Source organism: Phalacrocorax carbo (assembly GCF_963921805.1).
Source record: "Phalacrocorax carbo chromosome W unlocalized genomic scaffold, bPhaCar2.1 SUPER_W_unloc_11, whole genome shotgun sequence".
NCBI classification, from domain to species: domain Eukaryota; kingdom Metazoa; phylum Chordata; class Aves; order Suliformes; family Phalacrocoracidae; genus Phalacrocorax; species Phalacrocorax carbo.
This window is the reverse complement of record NW_026990245.1, coordinates 241,985-262,584: the sequence shown is the minus strand read 5'-3', so window position 1 is coordinate 262,584 and position 20,600 is coordinate 241,985. Positions and strand designations below refer to the sequence as shown.

At 42.2% G+C, this 20,600-nt stretch overlaps 1 protein-coding gene across 10 annotated transcripts in view; it reads right to left on the bottom strand.

The window, feature by feature from the left end:
- Positions 1–578: 578 nt before the first annotated feature.
- The window catches only part of LOC135310824 (adenomatous polyposis coli protein-like), a 129,605-nt gene continuing 109,583 nt past the window's right edge, over positions 579–20,600 (bottom strand). For all 10 annotated transcript variants that reach the window (XM_064439853.1, XM_064439848.1, XM_064439856.1 and 7 more), the window contains 3 exons: positions 9,679–9,795; positions 8,478–8,692; positions 579–8,021 (listed from right to left, as the gene is read on the bottom strand). In XM_064439853.1, the coding sequence (XP_064295923.1) occupies positions 1,490–8,021; positions 8,478–8,692; positions 9,679–9,795 (6,864 nt within the window). In that variant the 3' untranslated portion in view covers positions 579–1,489. The remainder of the gene's footprint in view (positions 8,022–8,477; positions 8,693–9,678; positions 9,796–20,600) is intronic.

The following is a 20,600-nucleotide window of genomic DNA, read 5'->3' as shown; positions in this document are numbered from 1 at the left end:
CAGTGCTTCCTGAAATCACGGCATTTTGACTCCTGATTACCAATTATTTAGAATGCTAACTTTAGAATAGTCAAGTTCAGATACAACAAAACTGAGATACCATTTCATGGTTCATTTAATCATGCATGAAAAGGCAAATGTTATGTTCTCTCCTAAGTGTTTATACCTTCAACCAAATCTCATCTAAATTCAGGCTATATTTTTAAAGGTTTTAGCAGAAACCATATTCACATACTAAAGGCTTGAGGCAGCAAATGTCCTGGTTTCCATATAAAACTTTTTCTACTATGATAACACATTTTTTGTCATAGGATTTTTGCAATAATTTTCCCTGATCGTATTTTAAAAATAAATAAATGATGCAGTAAGATTTCAAATAGAATTAACCTGAGATGTGTGAAACTGTCTCAATTACAAATATAGTACAGAAGACCTAGGGCCTGATCCTGCAATGGTTATAAGCATCCTACAACAGCCATTTGTCAGTGATAAAGAAGAGTGAATACTGGTGGTGCAAGATTCTGCTGGATCAGGCCTTAAGTGTAAGTGCATTATACAGCACATTATAAGGTGACATCTCAAAATAAAATACTGTGTTTTTATGTAATGCAGAATTAACACATACAATTTACATAAAGAAATAATTTATTCTGAAATGCTCATTTTAGTCTCTGTTGAGACATCACCCATGTCTCATTAATAGAAGAGCAGCCACCTCACCTCAAGTACCAGAATATATAACAAGTTACAGCACAGCAAAAAAATTTCTACTTTAAGATAAAATCTAGTTCAGGTAAAATAATTTTGTTCAAGGTTTTACAGTTACACAGTTGTCTGTTTTTTGTGGAGCACAAAGAAAGTGTAAATTGTTACACCATAACTATCTATGCACATTATGTGACCACAGAAATGTTAATCATTACTTCAGAAAATGAACCATCAGTTCTATTCATGCAGAAAAGCAGGCTGGGAAAGCTTGTTCAGCAGAAACCATAGTACTGTGAATTTCACAGCCACATGATTAATTATTGTGTTAGAAGGACTAACAAATACTAAAACTGAATTACTTTTTTGCATAAATAATACCAATTCTTCCCTGATGTAGTTTAGTCAGTCTGTAATCCATAAACAATTCATAAAGCAATATGACTGTATCATCTCTATCTGTAATGCTCATGATTTCAAGACAAGCAATGTTTAAAGGGATGCTAATTAAATATGATAAACATACTGTACAAACATAATTGCAGTAGCAATTTTGTTCCAAGCTGTCAGTTAGGCATTCCTCCAAAATATTACTGGTGAAGACAAAGTATACTATCAAATATGGCTTCCAGAACAAGGACCTTCTAGCAAGAATCAAACCTATTTACAAAAGATAAAAACAACAAATAAAATCAACACCCAGTCTTTTAAAGTTTCATTTGAAACAAAATTTCTAAATAGCTGCTGTATATAATACATCAATTGCATTTATTTTTTAATGTACTTAAACAGAAGTCACCAGGTAAGAGCCAGAATGACGTTTAGGACTCTCAGTTCTGCTGGAGTCTGTATTTTCAGTCTTCGAGTCATGTTTCTTTGTGCTGTTATTTATTGGCGTTGGTATTTGTGATGGCCGAGAAGAACTGTTGTCTGCACTACTCTTCCTGGGACTTGGACTGTAGTTGAAAGGAGTCACTCTTGCTGCAACAGTACTGCTGGGGGAGTTATGTTTGCTTGAGCTACTGGAACTGAATGGTGTACGCTCGCTAACAGTACTTTCATTATTTTCTGGTGCAGGAACAGGATTATTCTTTACAGATTTTGTTTCCGTTCCTTTCTTGGCTGGACTGTCTATCTGAAAGAAAGAGTTTGGACAATTTTCTAAACCAATGGTATGAACAGGAACACTTCCATTCCCTGGATTTTGTTTATCATTAATCTCTTTAGAATCTTTATCATTCATACTCCCTTTCTCTGAAACACTGTCAATAACAGGGGGAATATTTCCAGTTGGGGATCTTCCAGATCGAGGATTATTAATAGGGCAGTCCTCTATCCTCACCCACACGTCCTCTGTCTTAGAGACAGCCGGTGCCATCTGATAAATTAGAGTTTTGGAATCAGAGTCATTTGTTGCACCTGAGGAAGAATACTGAGGATCATTCATTATTTGAGGAATTTCATTTTCTTTTATTTTTCTCCAAGTACCTTTTGCTGGTGCTTGACTTTCTTTACTTTGTTTGTGTCTAGAAACAGAACTTCCATGTTGCTTTTCATCTTTACTTTTTTCCTTTTCACTGGATTCTGAAGAAGCTGACAGAATTGAGGAAGAACTTCCAGTTCTTCGCCAAGTGCTTACATGAGGAAGTGATGAGGAATGCTTGCTATGTTCACACTTCCATGTTCCTGATCTACTGATTGGCAATCTAGATGGACTCTCAGAATGAGAACGAGCTATGTCATGACGTTTTGCTGGTCTCCCATCAAATTCTACAGAAGGACTCAGATTAGGGGGTAAATTTTGCCAACCACTAGTCTGGCCAGTTAAATGCGTGGATAAAGACATATCAGGAAGAGATGGACTTAAAACTGGAGTCTGTATTTGGGACCTAGTGGGAGATCCTGACCTGTAAGGAGACAGAGATTCAAATGAAGCAAACTCTTCTAATTTCTGTCTTAGAGTTGGACTCGAAGCTTCTTTAATAAAAGTTGACTGACGAACCAGAACAGGTCTTTCAGTTCTGTCAGATTCACTTCCGCTAGATTTTGTGGATGACATTCTGGATAGTTCAGCCTTTTTTTTTGATCCACCACTATTGAGAATTTGGTTTAATCCTTTTGATGCTTCAAACTCACTTCTGGGAATGCCACTGGTACTCTTAGGTAAGGCAGTTTGCTTTGTAAGGTTTTGCTGGCTTATCTGCCTGCCTGGTGCTGTATACAACATTCTTCCTGAACTTGAAGATTTAGTTGAAGCTGTACTAGGAGATGATGTCCTCGGCAACTGAGACAGTTTGTTGGGAGGACTTATACCATTTCTTCCTAGGGAAACTGAGTTTTGGCAGGGAGATTGCAGAGGCCTGCTTAATGGCTGCTGTTGAGGTCTAGGAGTGGAGTCTCTAGATCCTGATCTAGAAGGTCCTTTACTTGATCCACTCTGTTGAGATGGTTGCCTAGTTACAGGAGCTGACTCGGGTTTCACTGATGACTTGACTCCTCTTGGAGAAATAATGGAACTTCGGCCTTCACTGAGACTCTTGGAGTTTGTGTTTTTTAGTGGGGGACCTTTTTTGGAAACAGGACTAGTATTTGAGGAACTATTTCGAACTCCCGGAATATGAATCATTGTCCTACCACGTGAAACTGAAGTCATACTTGTTTGTTGTGGTTGCTTTAACTGGCTTGAAACTTCTGAATTGGAGCAAGCTTTTCCTGTAATTATACTTTTATATACTTTTTTCCCTCCTTTGATTCCCTTACTTTCAGATTCTACTTTTTTAGACTCCAATGTACTCTTCTCCCCTAGCTTAAGAATTCTTGGACCTTTATTACTAGTAAAAGGCTTTTCTTCTTGGTCTGGGGTAAGATGAAATGGTGACCCTAGAGAAATACCAGATTTTAATGAAAGAATAGAGTCAGAGTCTGATGAAGCTTGTCTAGCCAGTGATGCAGCAGCCGCAGCTTGATGCAAGCTACTAACTATAGAATTTGCACCTTCTTGTATAGCTTTCCAATCAAAGTTCTCTGAATCAGGTGAGAAACCATGTTCTGAATCCGGCCTCTGTATCTTTCTCAAATCCAGTGTCAAATCTTCTGCCAATATATCACCCATATTTCTGGAATTTTTTTCATTTTCACTCATTACTTTTGAGGGTTTTTTCTTTTTAGGCATAGCAGAACTAATGCACTCCTGCAACAGATCATCTTCTGAGTCAATACTAAGAGAACTCAGAGAACTATTTCTAGAGAAACATACAGGAGTATCTTCAACATGAAATGATTTAGGTGCATAACCAGAAGTCTGTGGTCTATTTGATTCTACCTGTGAATCAGGAGCCTCAGTTTGTTTTGCAGGTTCACTTTCTTTGTTTTTGTTTTCTTGATCAATATCACTGAGAGAACTAAGAGATGAATTGCGAGAAAAACATACAGGTGTGTTCTCAATAGCAAAATTCTGCATTTTCTCATCTGTAGCTGCTCCTCTTTCTGGAATATCTTTAGTTGACTGAGAGAAAGTTTTAGGTTGGCTTCTGCCTGTTGGGTATTTTTTACAAACTTGTGTCCTATTACTTGGTTGCTGATTTGAAGACTGTTCTGTATTAGTGCAGTCTTCAGTTTCTGTTTCCTTTGCTTTTCCTTTTTGCAATTCTGCCTTCTCCCTTGAAAGGTCAATGTCATCATCATCAAAATCTAAAGAACTTAGGGAATCATTCCGTGAAAAACAATAAGGAGTTCCCTCAATAGGTGTGTAATGATGAGGGGAATCAAATGAAAAGCTTCCTTTTACACGCTCTTCATTATTTGGAAGTTTGTCATTAAAATATCTTGAATTATTTTGAAGAGTCTGTTTCTTTGTGTCTCTGTTCTCTGAATAGCTTCTTTCATTATTAATATTGCTTTTAGGCTCTGTGTTTTTTCTTACACGTGCTCTATATTCATTATTTTGAGGAATGGGCTTTACTGGTGATGTTGGCTTCTTTTTATCACATTCTGACTGATTTTTGTTACTTACAGATAAAGATGATTGTTGAATTTGATCCATTAACTTCTTCACTCTAAAAGGTTTGTGACTTTTTCCTTTTGGCATAGCTGAGTTAATACATTCGGCCAGAATATCACCCTCTTCTGTTTTGTCATAATCCAGTCCTGGGACAGTCCTAGTTGAGCTTTTTGCTCTCCGAGCGTCATCTGTACTTATACCTTCTGTGCCTCTCTTTTCAAAGTCCCCTGACTCTGCCCTTGTACCCACATTCTCTACATTGGCGAACTCATTCGGTAGCAATTCTATTGTGAGGTCACTCAAAGATGTAGCTGTTGAGAAATTTATTGGTGTATCCTCAACAAAATATACCCATGGCATATCATCTCCAGGTGTAAAACTCACATGCTTTGGGGATTGCAATCCAGTTTGTGAAGGCAAAAGTTTGTAAACTGGCAGTTTTGGCTTCCTGGTTACAGGAGGAGGTATTTTTGAAGCAGATGCTTGAGAAGGCTTTTTGGCTTTACATGAAGATTTTGTTGGCATTGCAGAAATAATACATTCTTCCAATATTTCAATATCATCATCATCATCGGAATGATCCATAATGTCTTTTTCTGCTTCAGTAGGCTTCTCTGCTTTCTTCTCTCGGTTATCCTTTATATCATCTGGCTGTTCAGGTTCTGCTTCATTTCCATGTTCATTTTCATGTACAGGAGGCATTCTTAACTCTACATCTTTCTGTATAAATGGTTCATCAAGACTCAGACCACTTAGGCTAGAAGAGCAAGAAAATCCATCTGGTGTACTTTCTGTGGCAAAATGTAATAATGTATCAGCATCTGGCAGTACCTGAACTCTTTGAACAGCTTCATTTATAGCTACCTGTCTAGGACCAGATGCTCTCTTTTCTGTATTAGGTACTTTGCCTTTAGTAACTTCCCTCTTTACTTGAGCTCCTTGAGCAGGGGGTGGAGTTTTACTTCTGCTTGGAGGCATTGTTTGTCCAGGGCTATCTGGAAGATCACTGGGACTTATAATACCACTTACCATTCCACTGCAAGGCTCACTTTGAACTGAACTAGCAATTGAATGGCTTTCAAAACTATCCAGGGAACTTACAGAAGTACATCTGCTAAACATGAGTGGAGTCTCCTGCACATAATGTTCTGGTGGACTTTTAGGAGTGTGTGCACCGTTCTTTGAGGGAGATTTGGCACCTGAAGAAAAATCAACAGCTTTATGTCTAGAAGAGTCAGGAGATAAACTAGGAGTCTGAAGTCTACTAGATTTTGTTCTGATGTGCTGAGATGCTGATGCAACTTCACTTACTGCACCTTCTGTAGACAGAACCTCATTGTTTTCCTTTAATTCTGCTATCTGTAATGTGTTGTTAGCATCTGTCACATGTGTGGATTGATCACATCCTATTTCATCTTCAGCCGATGACAAAGATGACAAAGAGCTACACCTTGAAAAACATATTGGTGTATCTTCCACACAGTAAGTTTGTATAGTTTCCTGATTAATAGAGGGAGTCTTACAGGAGGCAGTCTTTTGAGCATGACTGCTTCTACTCTGTGCAGAACTTGGGTAAAGCTGATTCTGTCTCTCTGAATTACCTGAAGGGGTTGATATGTTCCCACAGCTTGAGGAAATATGGTCAGTTTTAGTGCTTTGCACTGATGAACTGTTTGAAAAAGTAAAAGATGGGTTCTGAGAAGAGGGAGGAACTTCTGTTGAATATTTTAGACTATAATCAATAGGCTGTTCAACATGATGTTCCTCTTCATTGTACTTTATGCTGTAATTGGTTGGTCTGTCTTCTTCCTCTTTGTGCTGTTCCTCCTCAGAGTAGTGGTCACTATAGTTGGTTAGCTTATCATTGTCATAATCATCAACCTGGCGCAAGGACTGGTTTACTTTCTGATTCATTCCAAGAGCTGAGCCTACTCTGCCCTGCTCTGAACCATTGGATCCTCTTGATCTAAAAGAAACACACTCTTGCTGTCCAAAAGGTGACTGATATTTCATGTGCTTATCATCTCCACTTTCAGTGTACATGGAATAAGTTGCATTTTGGCTCCTTAACTGCCTTTGCTCATTTTGTTTTATTTCATCATCTATTATATGCTTAGGCCTTGCCCATCTTTCATTTTGAGAGGGACTTTGGCTTCCAGAATTTAACTGTTCATCCGAATATTTAAGACTATAATTAATAGGAGTGTCTAGCTCTTCGTCATTGTCTTCCATATGATTTGCACTATGTATCTTGTGTGCCAAGTCAGCTGGGTATTGACCATAACTACGAAATTTACTTTCATCATCTTCCGAGTAAGATTCAATGGAAGGTTTCATTTGGCCTCTTCTACCATAGCCATCACTACTGCCGACACTATTTAAACTATCATTTGAAGCTCTCTTGTATTCCATTTTTGTATAAAGCATAGGACATGTCCTGTTTGAATTCTCAGATTTAGGAAAGTATGTATTTGAGTGAGTATGGGCAGCAGCTGTTCTTGGGACATTTCTGTCTTCCGTCAAACAGTGCATTTCAGAAGTGGAACAAGAATTTCTGTCGGCTTGTGGAATATGCATGCTTGTTACTTCTTCTATAACTTTGGCAATCTGAGCTGCAGCAGTAATCTGCATTCCTATTCTCTTAGAGGAGTTTCCAGTATTCTCTGTAGCTGGATGATAGCTATTTAAACCTACTGCTCCATCCCTATCGAGACTTCTGTCTTTCTCAGATCGAGAGTTTTCTATGTTTCCTCTACTAGAGGAAGAGGAGCCAGGCAATACTGTAGCATTTAAATATGGTGAAAGTACAGTCATATGACCAGCATTAAAACTCTCTGATCTGGAAATCTCATCATCATGCTGACTGGAATCCAAAACATACTCATTGTATATATTTTGCTTATGTCTCTGCTTATTATGGTGAGATGCTTTTGGGCTTAAATTATCTATGTTGTCAAAAGTCTCTGATAAATGCTGAGTATCTAATTCTGCTTCCAGTGCCTTTTGTTTTCTAACATGAAGAGATGGTAAGCTTGATCCCAGAGACATGATGTTGGCATCCTTATATTTTGCTGGCCTATTTGCCATCAGGTTTCTTAGAGCTGCAGCACTGCCCATTGCTATCATTTTGTGTTTTGAGTGAATGAGATTTCTGAGCATGCTCACTGCTCCCATGTCCCACAGCGCCTCCTGATCTTTTGCATTTCGTGCAGAAAGATTCCACAGGGTCCCACATGCATTACTGACTATTGTCAAACTGTGTGACTTCAAATGCTGTAACAAGGTCTGTAAGCAGCTGTTCTCTCGTAAGATTTGCCTGGTATTGAGTGATTGAAAACAAAAATGAGTAAGTGGCATTTCAAAAGGATAAGAGACAAAGCAAAACAAAAACCTGTTATGCTATAGGTAAGTTAAATCCATAGTAATGATAATTATGAATTCTTCAGTGCAAATTTATATTATTTTTTCTTCTGAATGTTAATCAAATCCTATACAAATACGAACAGTTTGCTCCCACACTATCCTTTCCATATAAACCGTTCCAGGTGGTTTCCTATGGCTGATAATAACTGCTTTAACAAGCAGCATATATTAATCCTTCTGCATATACCTGTTATCTAAATTAAATACTTGCCTTATCAAATCCATTAAAAAATGAATGCTTAATTACTATACTTAAAACATGCATTCATATTAAGACTTAGTCATACGAACTATTAAACATACTTTTGGTACCACTACTGATTCCCAGAAAAATAGAAAATATATTCACCTGTGGTCCTCATTAGTAGCAATTAAGCTAGAAACATTTCTTAATATTCCTCCTCCACTTTCTATGATGGCTAAAGTGTTTGTTTGGCTCCGGTATGTCAGTGTACCAACTAGAAATGCAAGAGCACCATCAACAGCACATATATCACCTTTGTTCTCAGTACAGTGTGCTGACAAATTCCATAAGGCACTCAAAATGCTTTTTAGGGTGGATTCCTAGAACAATAAAATGACAGAATTAGGGAGTTTTCAGATATTGATCATAAACCCTCAGAAGTATGTAAGTTAGCTTCAAGGAGGCAGTGTAAAACTTGTTTTTCTAGCTCTCATGGATGCAAAGATAGCTTTGAAAATGTGAACCAAGAATAACCTGAAGAAATAATTCCTGCTGAACCTGCACACAGTCTAAAAATAGAGCTCAGAGGCGCAAACTGCCTCACTTATTCTAATCCAGATTTGCAAATAACAGAATTCATCGACCGTGGAATTTAGCTTTTGTCCAGTTCACTGCAGAATTTGATTTCTGATTGGCATGAAATCTCTATTGTGTTGTATGTTGATGACCAATGTTTTGCTTTCTGTTTTACTGCATATGCCACTATTTCTCTAGCTTTTCTTCACAAATGAGAATTAAGTGTGTTTCGGGCTCTGCTTTCTGTGCTGATAAACCAGAGGCAAGCAGCAGTGCATACATAACTACTTTTGTTTGCTTCTCTCTCCTTCCCTCAGCTATGGATTTGCTATTGCTTGCCAGAAAGTTTCAGAAGTATGCACCACAATACTTGTCAGCTGCCATAACAGTAAAAAGTATGTAGATTAGCTGGCAGGGGACACTGGGATGGACTATAATCCTGTTGGGATATCAAGTAGACATCTCTAGAATAACAAATTCACAAAATCAGAAGATGGTTTTATTAAAACTCCAAAATTATATTGGAACAGCACAGCTCATAAAACTGAAGAGTGAAAGCTATCAACCCTTGTAAATAAAATTACAGAAACACTAGTAGTTCTCAGATGTCATTGCTGTGTTGTGATCTGCTGCCCAGTTAACTCAAAGCAATTCTCTTCCTCAAAGGAAAGTACCTGAAACACCGCAAATATTTGACTAACTGCTTATATCAAAAAAGGATAACAATATTGGTATTTTGAGTAACATTAATGCAATATCTCAAAAATTTCTCATAATCATTTATATATACCTTCTTAACTTCTAAAGCACATGCCATCAATGCTTTCACACTTCCAACTTCACGGAGAGTCTTTTTACTGTTTACATCTGCTCGCCAGGACAAATTCCTTAAAACACTTGCAATGACCTGCAAAGCATGAAAGAAAAATAACGTAACTCAAAACAGCTATTCCTTTAGTGGTGTGCTTGTTTTGGCTGAGAAGGGGTTAATTCTCACAACGGTGGGGTACCTTTCCACCTTCCTGCGCTCTGCCTCATCAGCAGGAGGCTCGGAGGGGCAGGGCCATGGCTGGGGCGGCTGACCCCGACTGGCCAATGGCATGTTCATTCCATACCATGTGACACCATGACCAGTATATTAAGGGGGGCAGTTTGCGGCTCGGGGAGGTGTGGCGTCAGGTCGGTGGGCAGTGAGTGGCTGTGTCGGGTGCGGTTTATTTTGGTGGGTCATCCCACTCCCTCCCTGCCACCCCCGGGTTTCGCGATTCTCGTTGTTTTCCTTTCCATTGCATTTTTGTTGTTGTTCCTTTTCTTATTTTAATTATTAAACTGTTCTTATCTCAACCCATGAGCATTACCCTTCTGATTCTCTCCGCCATCTACCGGTGGGGGAGTGAGCGAGCGGCTGTGTGGGGCTGAGCTGCCGCTAAACCACGACAGTCTTTTTGGCGCCCAATGTGGGGCTCAGAGGGCTGGAGATAATAACAGCTGCTGGTCACAGCACCATGTTCTTGTTTTTCCAGTTTGTGTTAAAGACTGGTGTTGGTTTGTTTAGTCTGCTGTGTTCTGCTGTGATTAGTAACGTTTTGCCTACAAGATTTGTTATATAAACACTGGTTTTCAGCTTTATCTGGTATTTGGGGTTTTTGCTGAAACCGTTACTGTACTTTGCATACCACCTTGTTGAGGCGATTAGCAATTATACCTCCTCCTCTGAGAGATTTTATATGGAGGAAATACAGAATAGTACCTTTGCAACTTTGTTCTATGATGTCTCTGCCTCTATTACAACCACCTTTTTGTATCTTGAACATCCTTGGGTGGTTAAGGTGCACTTATTGTTAGTTTTTGGGCATGTTGTTTTGGTTTTGACTAAGCAACTTAAGAATATCACCCAGAAATCTGCCTCGAGGCTTGATAGCTATGAGTGGCAGAGCATGTGGGATAGCATGGGCAACTACCTAGGGCAGTGGGCACCCCCAGTGTTTTGGAGTTTCACCCCCGAACAAGTGCAGAATCCTAAAAAACTAGTAGAATATTTGGAGAAAGTATGTTGTTGTGCTGGGAACTCCAGAGAGGCACAGACAACTGCAACATGCTGTGGCCTGGCCCACGCATACCGAGCTCTGCTCAAGAGTATTCAGTGCTCCCAAGGGGAAGAGAATGTCTCTGGGTTGAAAGGCAAAGTGACAGGCACTGCGGCCACTCCAACCGCCAGGACAAGCACTGTGGCTACTCAAACCCCCACGACAAGTAATGGAGCTGACTCAGAGAATCAACCCGTGCCAGTATGAGCTGTCCCCATACACAACAAAAAATATTGCAAGCGGACATCAACTCGTTTAGAACAGGATGATGAAAAAGCAGGGCCGTCACGAAGAGAGGAGGAAGAAGTCATAAATGAAGCAGAAACTACCCGATCCCTGTCCTTGAGCGAGTTGCGAGATATGCGAAAAGATTATAGCTGTCGTTCAGGTGAGCACATTGTCACCTGGCTGCTCCGATGCTGGGGTAACAGGGCCAGTAGCCTGGAACTAGAGGGAAAAGAAGCCAAAAAACTGGGATCCCTTTCTGGGGAAGGGGGCGCTGACAAAGCAAATGGGAAAAGGGACACAAGTCCTCAGCCTCTGGAGGCGACTCCTGTCCGGAGTGAGAGAAAGGTATCCCTTCAAAGAAGATGTTACCTATCGCCTAGGACAATGGACAACTATGGAGAAAGGTATCCAGTATCTAAGGGAATTAGCTGTGCTTGAGATGACTTATGGTGACCTGGATGATCAACGGTCATCCAAAGATCCGTATGAAGCCAAGTGCACACGACCCATGTGGCGGAATTTTGTACAGAGTGCACCATCCTCGTATGCAAACTCATTGACAGTAATGTCCTGGAGAGAGGATGAGGCACCAACAGTGGCGGTGGTGATTGATAGACTCCAGGATTACGAAACAAATATATCTTCCTCGCTCGTCTCTGCTGTGGAGAAACTATCCCGAGGTCCAGCAACTCAAAGAAGATAGGTCCTGCTCCCCACCTGTATGTAGTAGTGTCTCAGCTGTTGGGAATAGGTGTCCTTTTGCTCAAAGGAGAGGACACACACCACGGGCCACCCTATGTTTCTACCTGCGTGACCACAGAGAGGACATGATGAGGTGGGATGGGCAGCCTGCCTCGACCCTAGAGGCACGGGTATGTGAACTCCAAGGAAGAACAATCACTCAGGGAGGTTCTTCCAGGAAAGCTGCTGCCCAAGTTTCCAGTGAGCAGGTCCCCAGACAGAGGAGTAGAAGCACTGATTTTATTTCTGAGCTTAATAGAGAGACTCTTCAGTCACATTTACAGGAAGTGAGTTGTGACTGCCATGATCAGGACTAGAGGGGCCCTGCCTCCAGCCAGGTGGAGGAAAGCGATAACCGGGTTTACTGGACTGTGTGGATCCGATGGCCTGGCACATCCGACCCACAGGAGTATAAGGCTCTAATGGACACTGGCGCACAGTGCACCCTACTGCCATCAAAATATATAGGGGCAGAACCCATCAGCATTGCTGGAGTGACAGGGGGATCCCAAGAGCTAACTGTATTGGAGGCCGAAGTGAGCCTCACCGGGAATGAGTGGCAAAAGCACCACATTGTGACTGGCCCAGAGGCTCCGTGCATCCTTGGCATAGACTACCTCAGGAGAGGGTATTTCAAGGATCCAAAAGGGTACAAGTGGGCTTTTGGTGTAGCTGCCTTGGAGACGGAGGAAACTGAACAGCTGTCTACCTTGCCCGGTCTCTCGAAGAGCCCTTCTGTTGTGGGGTTGCTGAGTGTCAAAGAACAACAGGTGCCAATCGCCACCACAACAGTGCATTGGCAGCAATATCGTACCAATTGAGACTCCGTGATTCCCATCCATGAGCTCATTCACCAACGGAAGAGCCAAGGAGTCATCAGTAGGACCCACTCACCCTTTAACAGTCCCATATGGCCAGTGAGGAAATTTAATGGAGAATGGAGGCTAACAGTAGACTATCGTGGCCTGAATGAAGTCACTCCACCGTTGAGTGCTGCTGTGCCAGACATGCTAGACCTTCAATATGAACTGGAGTCAAAGGCAGCCAAGTGGTATGCCTCAATTGATATTGCTAATGCATTCTTCTCAGTCCCTCTGGCAGCAGAGTGCAGGCCACAGTTTGCTTCTTTCACTTGGAGGGGGGTCCAGTACACCTGGAATCGACTGTCCCAGGGGTGGAAACACAGTCCTACCATTTGTCATGCAGTGATCCAGACTGCACTGGAACAGGATGGTGCTCCAAAACACCTTCAATACATTGATGACATCATCGTGTGGGGCAACGGAGCAGAAAAAGTATTTGAGAAAGGAGAGAAAATAGTCCAAATCCTTCTGAAGGCCAGTTTTGCCATAAAAGAAAGTAAGGTGAAGGGACCTGCACGAGAAATCCAGTTCTTAGGAATAAAATGGCAAGATGGTCGTTGTCAGTTTCCAATGAACGTGATCAACAAAATAGCAGACATGTCTTCACCAACTAGCAAAAAGGAAACACAAGCTTTCTTGGGCGTTGTGGGTTTTTGGAGAATGCGTATTCCAAATTACAGCCTGATCGTAAGCCCTCTCTATCAAATGACCCGGAAGAAGAATGATTTCAAATAGGGCCCTGAGCAACAACAGGCCTTTGAACAGATTACATGGGAAATAGTTCATGCAGTAGCTCTTGGGCCAGTCCGGGCAGGACAAGAGGTAAAAAATGTGTCTACACTGCAGCTGGGGAGATTGGCCCTACCTGGAGCCTCTGGCAGAAAGCACCAGGGGAGACTTGAGGTTGACCCCTAGGGTTTTGGAGTCATGGATACAGAGGGTCCGAAGCCTGCTATACTCCAACTGAAAAAGAGATATTGGCAGCATATGAAGGGGTTCCAGCTGCTTCAGAAGCGGTTGGTACTGAACGAAGCACAGCTGCTCCTGGCACCCTGATTGCCAGTACTGGGCTTGATGTTCAAAGGAAACGTCCTCTCTACACACCATGCAACTGATGTTATGTGGAGTAAATGGGTTGCACTGATCACCCAGCGGGCTCGAGTAGGAAACCCCAGTCGCCCAGGAATCTTGGAAGTGATTATGGACTGGCCAGAAGGCAAAGACTTTGGATTATCAGCAGAGGAGGAGGCGACATGTGCTAAAGAAGCCCCACTGTATAACACACTGCCAGAAAAGGAGAAGCACTACACCCTGTTCACTGATGGGTCCTGTTGTCTTGTGGGAAAGCATCAGAGATGGAAGGCTGCTGTATGGAGTCCTACACGACAAGTAGCAGAAACTGCTGAAGGAGAAGGTGAATCAAGCCAGTTTGCAGAAGTAAAGGCCATCCAGCTGGCCTTAGACATTGCTGAATGGGAAAAGTGGCCAGTGCTCTATCTCTATACTGATTCCTGGATGGTGGCAAATGCCCTGTGGGGCTGGCTGCAGCAGTGGAATCAAAGCAACTGGCAGCGCAGAGGCAAACCCATCTGGGCTGCCACACTGCGGCAAGATATTGCTGCCTGAGTAGAGAACCTGGTTGTAAAGGTATGGCATGTGGATGCTCATGTCCCCAAGAGTCGGGCCACTGAAGGACATCGGAACAACCAGCAGGTAGATCAGGCTGCCAAGATTGAAGTGGCTGAGGTGGATCTGGACTGGCAACATAAGGGTGAACTATTTCTAGCTCGGTGGGCCCATGACACCTCAGGCCATCAAGGGAGAGATGCAACATACAGGTGGGCTCGTGATCGAGGGTGTGGACTTGGCCATGGATGTTATTGCACAGGCCATCCACGAATGTGAAACATGCGCTGCAATCAAGCAAGAGAAGCAGGTAAAGCCTCTGTGGTATGGGGGACGATGGCTGAAATATAAATATGGGGAGGCCTGGCAAATTGACTCTATCGCACTCCCACAGATATGTCAAGGCAAGTGCCATGTACTTACAATGGTAGAAACAACGACTGGCTGGCTGGAAACATATCCTGTCCCCCACAGCGCTGCCCGGAACACTATCCTGGGTCTTGAAAAACAAGTCCCGTGGCGACACGGCACCCCAGAGGTAATTGAGTCAGACAACGGGACTCATTTCCGAAATAACCTCATAGACACCTGGGCCAAAGAGCATGGCATTGAGTGGGTGTATCACATCCCCTATCATGCACCAGCCTCTGGGAAAACTGAACGGTACAATGGACTGTTAAAAACTATGATAAGAGCAATGTGGGGGTGGAATAGTCAAGCACCGGGATCCACACTTAGCAAAAGCCACGTGGTTAGTCAACACGAGGGGATCTGCCAGTCAAGCTGGCCCTGCCCAGTGAGAAGTATTACATACTGTGGAAGGGGATAGAGTCCCTGTAGTGCACACAAAAAGTATGCTGGACAAAACAGTCTGGGTTCTTCCTGCCTCAGGCAAAGGCAAACCCATTCGTGGGATTGCTTTTGCTCGAGGACCTGGGTGCACTTGGTGGGTGATGCGGGAGGATGGAGGAGTCCAGTGTGTACCTGAAGGGGATTTGATTTTGGGTGAAAACAGCCAAGGAACTGAATGGCATAATGTGAACTGCTATATAATATTGTGTGTCATCTCTGTGTTGTATCAATGATATCATAGTACAAGCCTCCAAATCCATGGAAGATAAACTGTGAAATAGAAGTGCAGCAGTGATGGAACAATGACTGACTTGGTATGCAGCAACCCAACACCAGACACACCATCTCTCCCACCCTGAAAGACTGATACGACAGATGGAGCCCAGAGTCATGGACTGGGTGAACTCAATGGACATTTTAATGGACATTTTACAGGGAAGGTCCATAGACTAAGGGAATGATGTCTGTGTATTATGTTAAAGGATGGGAAGGGGAGGGGTGGTGGTTGGTACGGTTGTATTGCATCGTATGGGACCTGGGCATGGTGTAAATGGTATGGAATAAGGGGTGGAGAATGTGCTGGTTTTGGCTGAGAAGGGGTTAATTCTCCTCACTGTGGGGGTCAGCTACCTTTCCAGCTTCCCGCGCTCTGCCGCTGTTAGTGTGAGGCTGGGAGGGGCCATGGTGGGGGCAGCTGACCTCGACTCGCCAATGGCATGTTCATTCCATACCATGTGACACCATGACCAGTATATTAAGGGGGGTAGTGTCCGGCTTGGGTTGGTGTGGTGTTGGTTCGGCGGGCGGTGAGCGGCTGCATTGTGTGCCATTTGTTTTTGTGGTTCATCCCCCTCCCCTTTCCCTTCCCCCCCCCGGGTTTCGCGCCTCCCGTTGTTTTCCTTTCCATTGCATTTTTGTTGTTTGGTTTTTTTTTAATTATTAACTATTCTTATCTCAACCCACAAGCATTACCCTTCTGATTCTCTCCCCCATCCCAACGGTGGGGGAGTGAGCGAGTGACTGCGTGGGGCTGAGTTGCCGGCTAAACCACGTCAGTAAGTTATCTGCATTTCCTCTTGGTTTTCTGGAACAATATAGAGTTCATTAACAGTGTCACTGTTCAGCCTCTGAACTAGCTTTTTTCCTGAAATTCACTTTTTGTTCTATTGCCAGCTAGATTGTCCTAAGATTTCAGTATGAAGTACTGGCCTTTGTGTATAAAATAAATGAAGATTTGAAAGCAGGTTCTTTGCTTTCCACACTGTCTGAAAAATTGGACCAAAACCTCAGATTTGTGCTCTACTCTGATGTCTGCTGTAGACATATTATGCAATCTCAGGAGAAAGATTTATATAATCTTTTTCCTCAGCTTTTCCACTTGTAAAATGGGACAATCATACTAACCTGCCCCTCAGAGGTATGGTATGATTATCTTTATTAATGTTAATCAAGCTTTTTTGAATACACTGTATCTTTTATAATCAGAATAGTTATCCGTCAAAGATGGGTAGGCATTCAGCCTAGGTTCTTGTCCTTGGCAGCAGCTAGACTGAGGTGCTTCAAAGTAAAGTGCAACTGTCAAGACAGCGGACAGTCATTAAATATTTAACTCCATCAATTTATGGGCAGCTGTAAGCATGTATATCCCTCATAAAAATATATTTGATAGAATACTGTTATCTATGGATGTTCTCATTGTCACAAAAGTGTATAACCTCATTAGGTTATGAGATAAAAGCTCATCTGCACACCCACAAAGGAGCTCAGAGAGGCAATGGCAGGTGGTGGACCCAAATAATACCCTGCCCCAGCTCCTCACAGGAGCCAGCAGCCCATCACAGGCCCATCTGCAGAAGCCCAGGGGAGCACAGGGATGTACAATGGCAGGCAGGAACCCAAATTAAGGACTCAGAGGAAGGGACCCCTGTCCAGGACACTCCCAAGGCTGTCCCAGGAGAGCCATCAGCCCCGTTATCCAGGTGTGAAACCCATCAAGGTGAGCACTCTCTGAAGCACCTTTCAGACTGAGAGGAGTGACTGCCCTGGGGTAAAGGACACATTATGGGATGCAAGGGAAGAGAGTTTCAGGATTGCACAGGACTTATGGGATGTTTAGAGGAGGAACCAAAGGAGAGGAAAAGGAGAGATCTAGGTGATTTGGGGAGAAACAAGTGTAGGATAATAGAGAAATAATGGGATAAGAGGGGCTGGTTGCATATAGTTTGTTGGTTTGTATGCTTGTCTGGCTACACCCTGCACTTGATCTATCTTATGCAGCATCTTCTTCTTCCTGCATCTGTCCTATCTTCTTATTAAATTCCTTTCTAACTCTAACTTTCTAACTCCCTGGGTGAGGGCAATAGAGGCCCATGTGTCTGTGATGACAGTAACAGGAGCGAGTACAGGCATGCAAGTCAGCATGTGAACACTAGCAAATATCAAGCTGGACTAACTGGTGAATAGGTGAAGTGGCTTGGGAGCAAGGGGGGAGTGAGTCTCTAAGGGCCAGCTCTGTGTGTGAGTGCCTGTGTGTCTCTAAGGGCAAGAGCACAGGGGCTTCAGCTATTGGGACCAGGTGAGTCCCGGCCAGCTCTGGGTGTGTGTGCGCGTGCGAGAGAGAGGGTCTGTACCAGCAACTGGAGTAGGGCTATGGTCTCAGGGGCTCCTATGCCAGCATTTGGGGAGACTGGGATCCAGGAGCCAGCTACTGGGCAGACTGAGTGTCTGAGCCCAGCTGCTGGAGGGTTTCACCTTGCACATATGCATAGATATATTCTCACTACTGCATCTCCATCCTGCTCAGCCAGAGAGGGGAGCAGGATAAGGCTGTTGCTGTGCTTGTGGGAGTGCTCTGCATGTCTGTCTGTGATCTTTGTGGCCAGCTGTGTACTTACGTATAGATGTGGTGTATACATATCCTCTGTGTGTGTGCGCCTACTGGGAATACATTTTCAGCCTCACTACTGGTTGGATCTGGGGGCAATGGAGCTGCAACAGCCTTGCCTCTGTTGGGATATCAAATTCAGACCTCCCTAACAAAGTTTTAAAAAATATTACTGAACTATTGGTCTTGACATTTAATGGTTAATTTAAATTTGTTATTTTTCATTTCAATTATAAAAATTAGTAATTGGCACAATTTACCTGTGTTACATCATTCCTTATGTTGTTTTACCTCTCTCATGTCCTCATTTGTTTATGACAAAAAGTCTGTCTTTCAATATTTATAATATAAAATTATATTTATATATAATTATATATTATATTATGCATAAATCTTTGCTTTTTAAACACTTGCTGCATATTGAGCAGATGTTTTTGTTGATTTGCCACTACAGTGATTTCAAGCTCTTGTTTTAAATGAACTGCAACCATTCAGAAAAGTAGCAATGCATTTACTTCTTCCAATATACAGTACTTTCCATTTAAATAATGAATTGCCTGTGCTGCTTATTTTAAAAAGTTTTATACACTTCTGGACTTCCTCACAGTCCTCTTTAATCTTGATAAAACTAAATAATTATACAACACTAGCACCCCGCATTTGACTTCCTTTTCAAGAGTACTAAATATATTTAATATCTGTCCTGATAACAAATCAGAGACTGTACCCAGTATCCTTTATTGTAATTTTAACTATTTTCTCAACCATAATTACTTATCTTCCCAACTAGTGGGAAAATGCTTTTTGTCAACAGTGTCTTAAGACAGAAAGTCAATTTTACTTAAAATTGTTCTTTTATCTATTTTCTGATGATTCACTCAAACTGCAAAGAAAACAGGGTTTTCCTTCCCAAAAGCTGTTTTGATTTCTTTACATCATCTATTTATTAAAGTAGAATATAATTTCATATTTAATAATTTTAATTTCCATACCACTGAAGAACAGTTCTGTGCTGTCAACTCCCAACATTACCCTAAGCACTTTATAAGATTTAAGAAAAGACTGTTTATTTACAGGATATTTTTCTTTACACAGCATGAGAAACTGGAAGAGACACGCTGGTTTAACACTGAACACTTTGCTGACACCTGAACAAAGTTCCTCTAGGAGGTACTGGTGTAAAAAGCAGGTATATATGTACTAAGAGAACAAACTTGTCATACAGATTCTCCTTTGAAGTAGAGCTTTCTCTGCTGTTATTAGTCCATTATTTATTTTCTGCTAGTGTAGGAGGAGCCTCAGATGCCACAATACTGCATTAACCCTCAGGGTAATCCTAGTCCATTAGCACTATCACTAGTAAACTAAATCAGCGAATCACAGATTGCTCAAACTTAACTTGAAAAATGGACATCCACTAACAGATCAGGGTCATAAAAGTGAGTTTTATAGCTGATATATATATACTTCGGTGAGAAAAAAGAATTTGTCCCAGAGTTAAGCATTTTTATAACCACAAAGTTGTACTTCATAATTTATAGAACAACTACAGATACAAACTTTGCATCAAAGTTAATGCTGACGACAACATAAGTGAGTATGAAAAAAAGAGAATCAGACTGGGAAGGATGGAACATTTCACAGAGAGAGCCTAATTAAAAAAAAGAGAAAGTGGTCTATGAACAGAGCACTACAAATCATAGAATCATAAAATTATTTAGGTTGGAAAAGACCCTTAAGATCAAGTCCAACCATAAACCAAACACTGCCAAGTCCACCATTAAACCATGGCCCTAAATGCCACATCTACACTTCTTTTAAACACCTCCAGGAATGGTGACTCAACCACCTCTTTGGGGAGCCTGTTCCAATGCCTGACCACTCTTTCAGTAAATAATTTTTTCCTAATATCCAATCTAAACCTCCCCTGGTGCAGCTTGAGGCCATTTCCTCTCGTCCTATCACTAGTGACTTGGGAGAAGAGACCAACACCCACCTCACTACAACCTCCTTTCAGGTAGTTGTAGAGAGCGATAAGGTCTCCCATCAGCCTCCTTTTCCCCAGACTAAACAACCCCAGCTCCCTCAGCCACTCCTCATAAGACTTGTTCTCTAGACCCTCCACCAACTTCGCTGCCCTTCTCTGGACACGCTCCAGCAGCTCAATGTCTTTCTTGTACTGAGGGCCCCAAAACTGAACACAGTATTCGAGGTGTGGCCTCACCAGTGCTGAGTACAGGGGCACGATCACTTCCCTACTCCTGCTGGCCACACTGTTCCTGATACAAGCCAGGATGCTGTTGGCCTTCTTGGCCACCTGGGGACACTGCTGGCTCATATTCAGCTGGTGTCATGAAAGAAGATACGAATTTAAGCATAAAATAACTCATGGAGAGGCCGAATGAGCAGAAAGAAAGGGGAGCAGAAATAC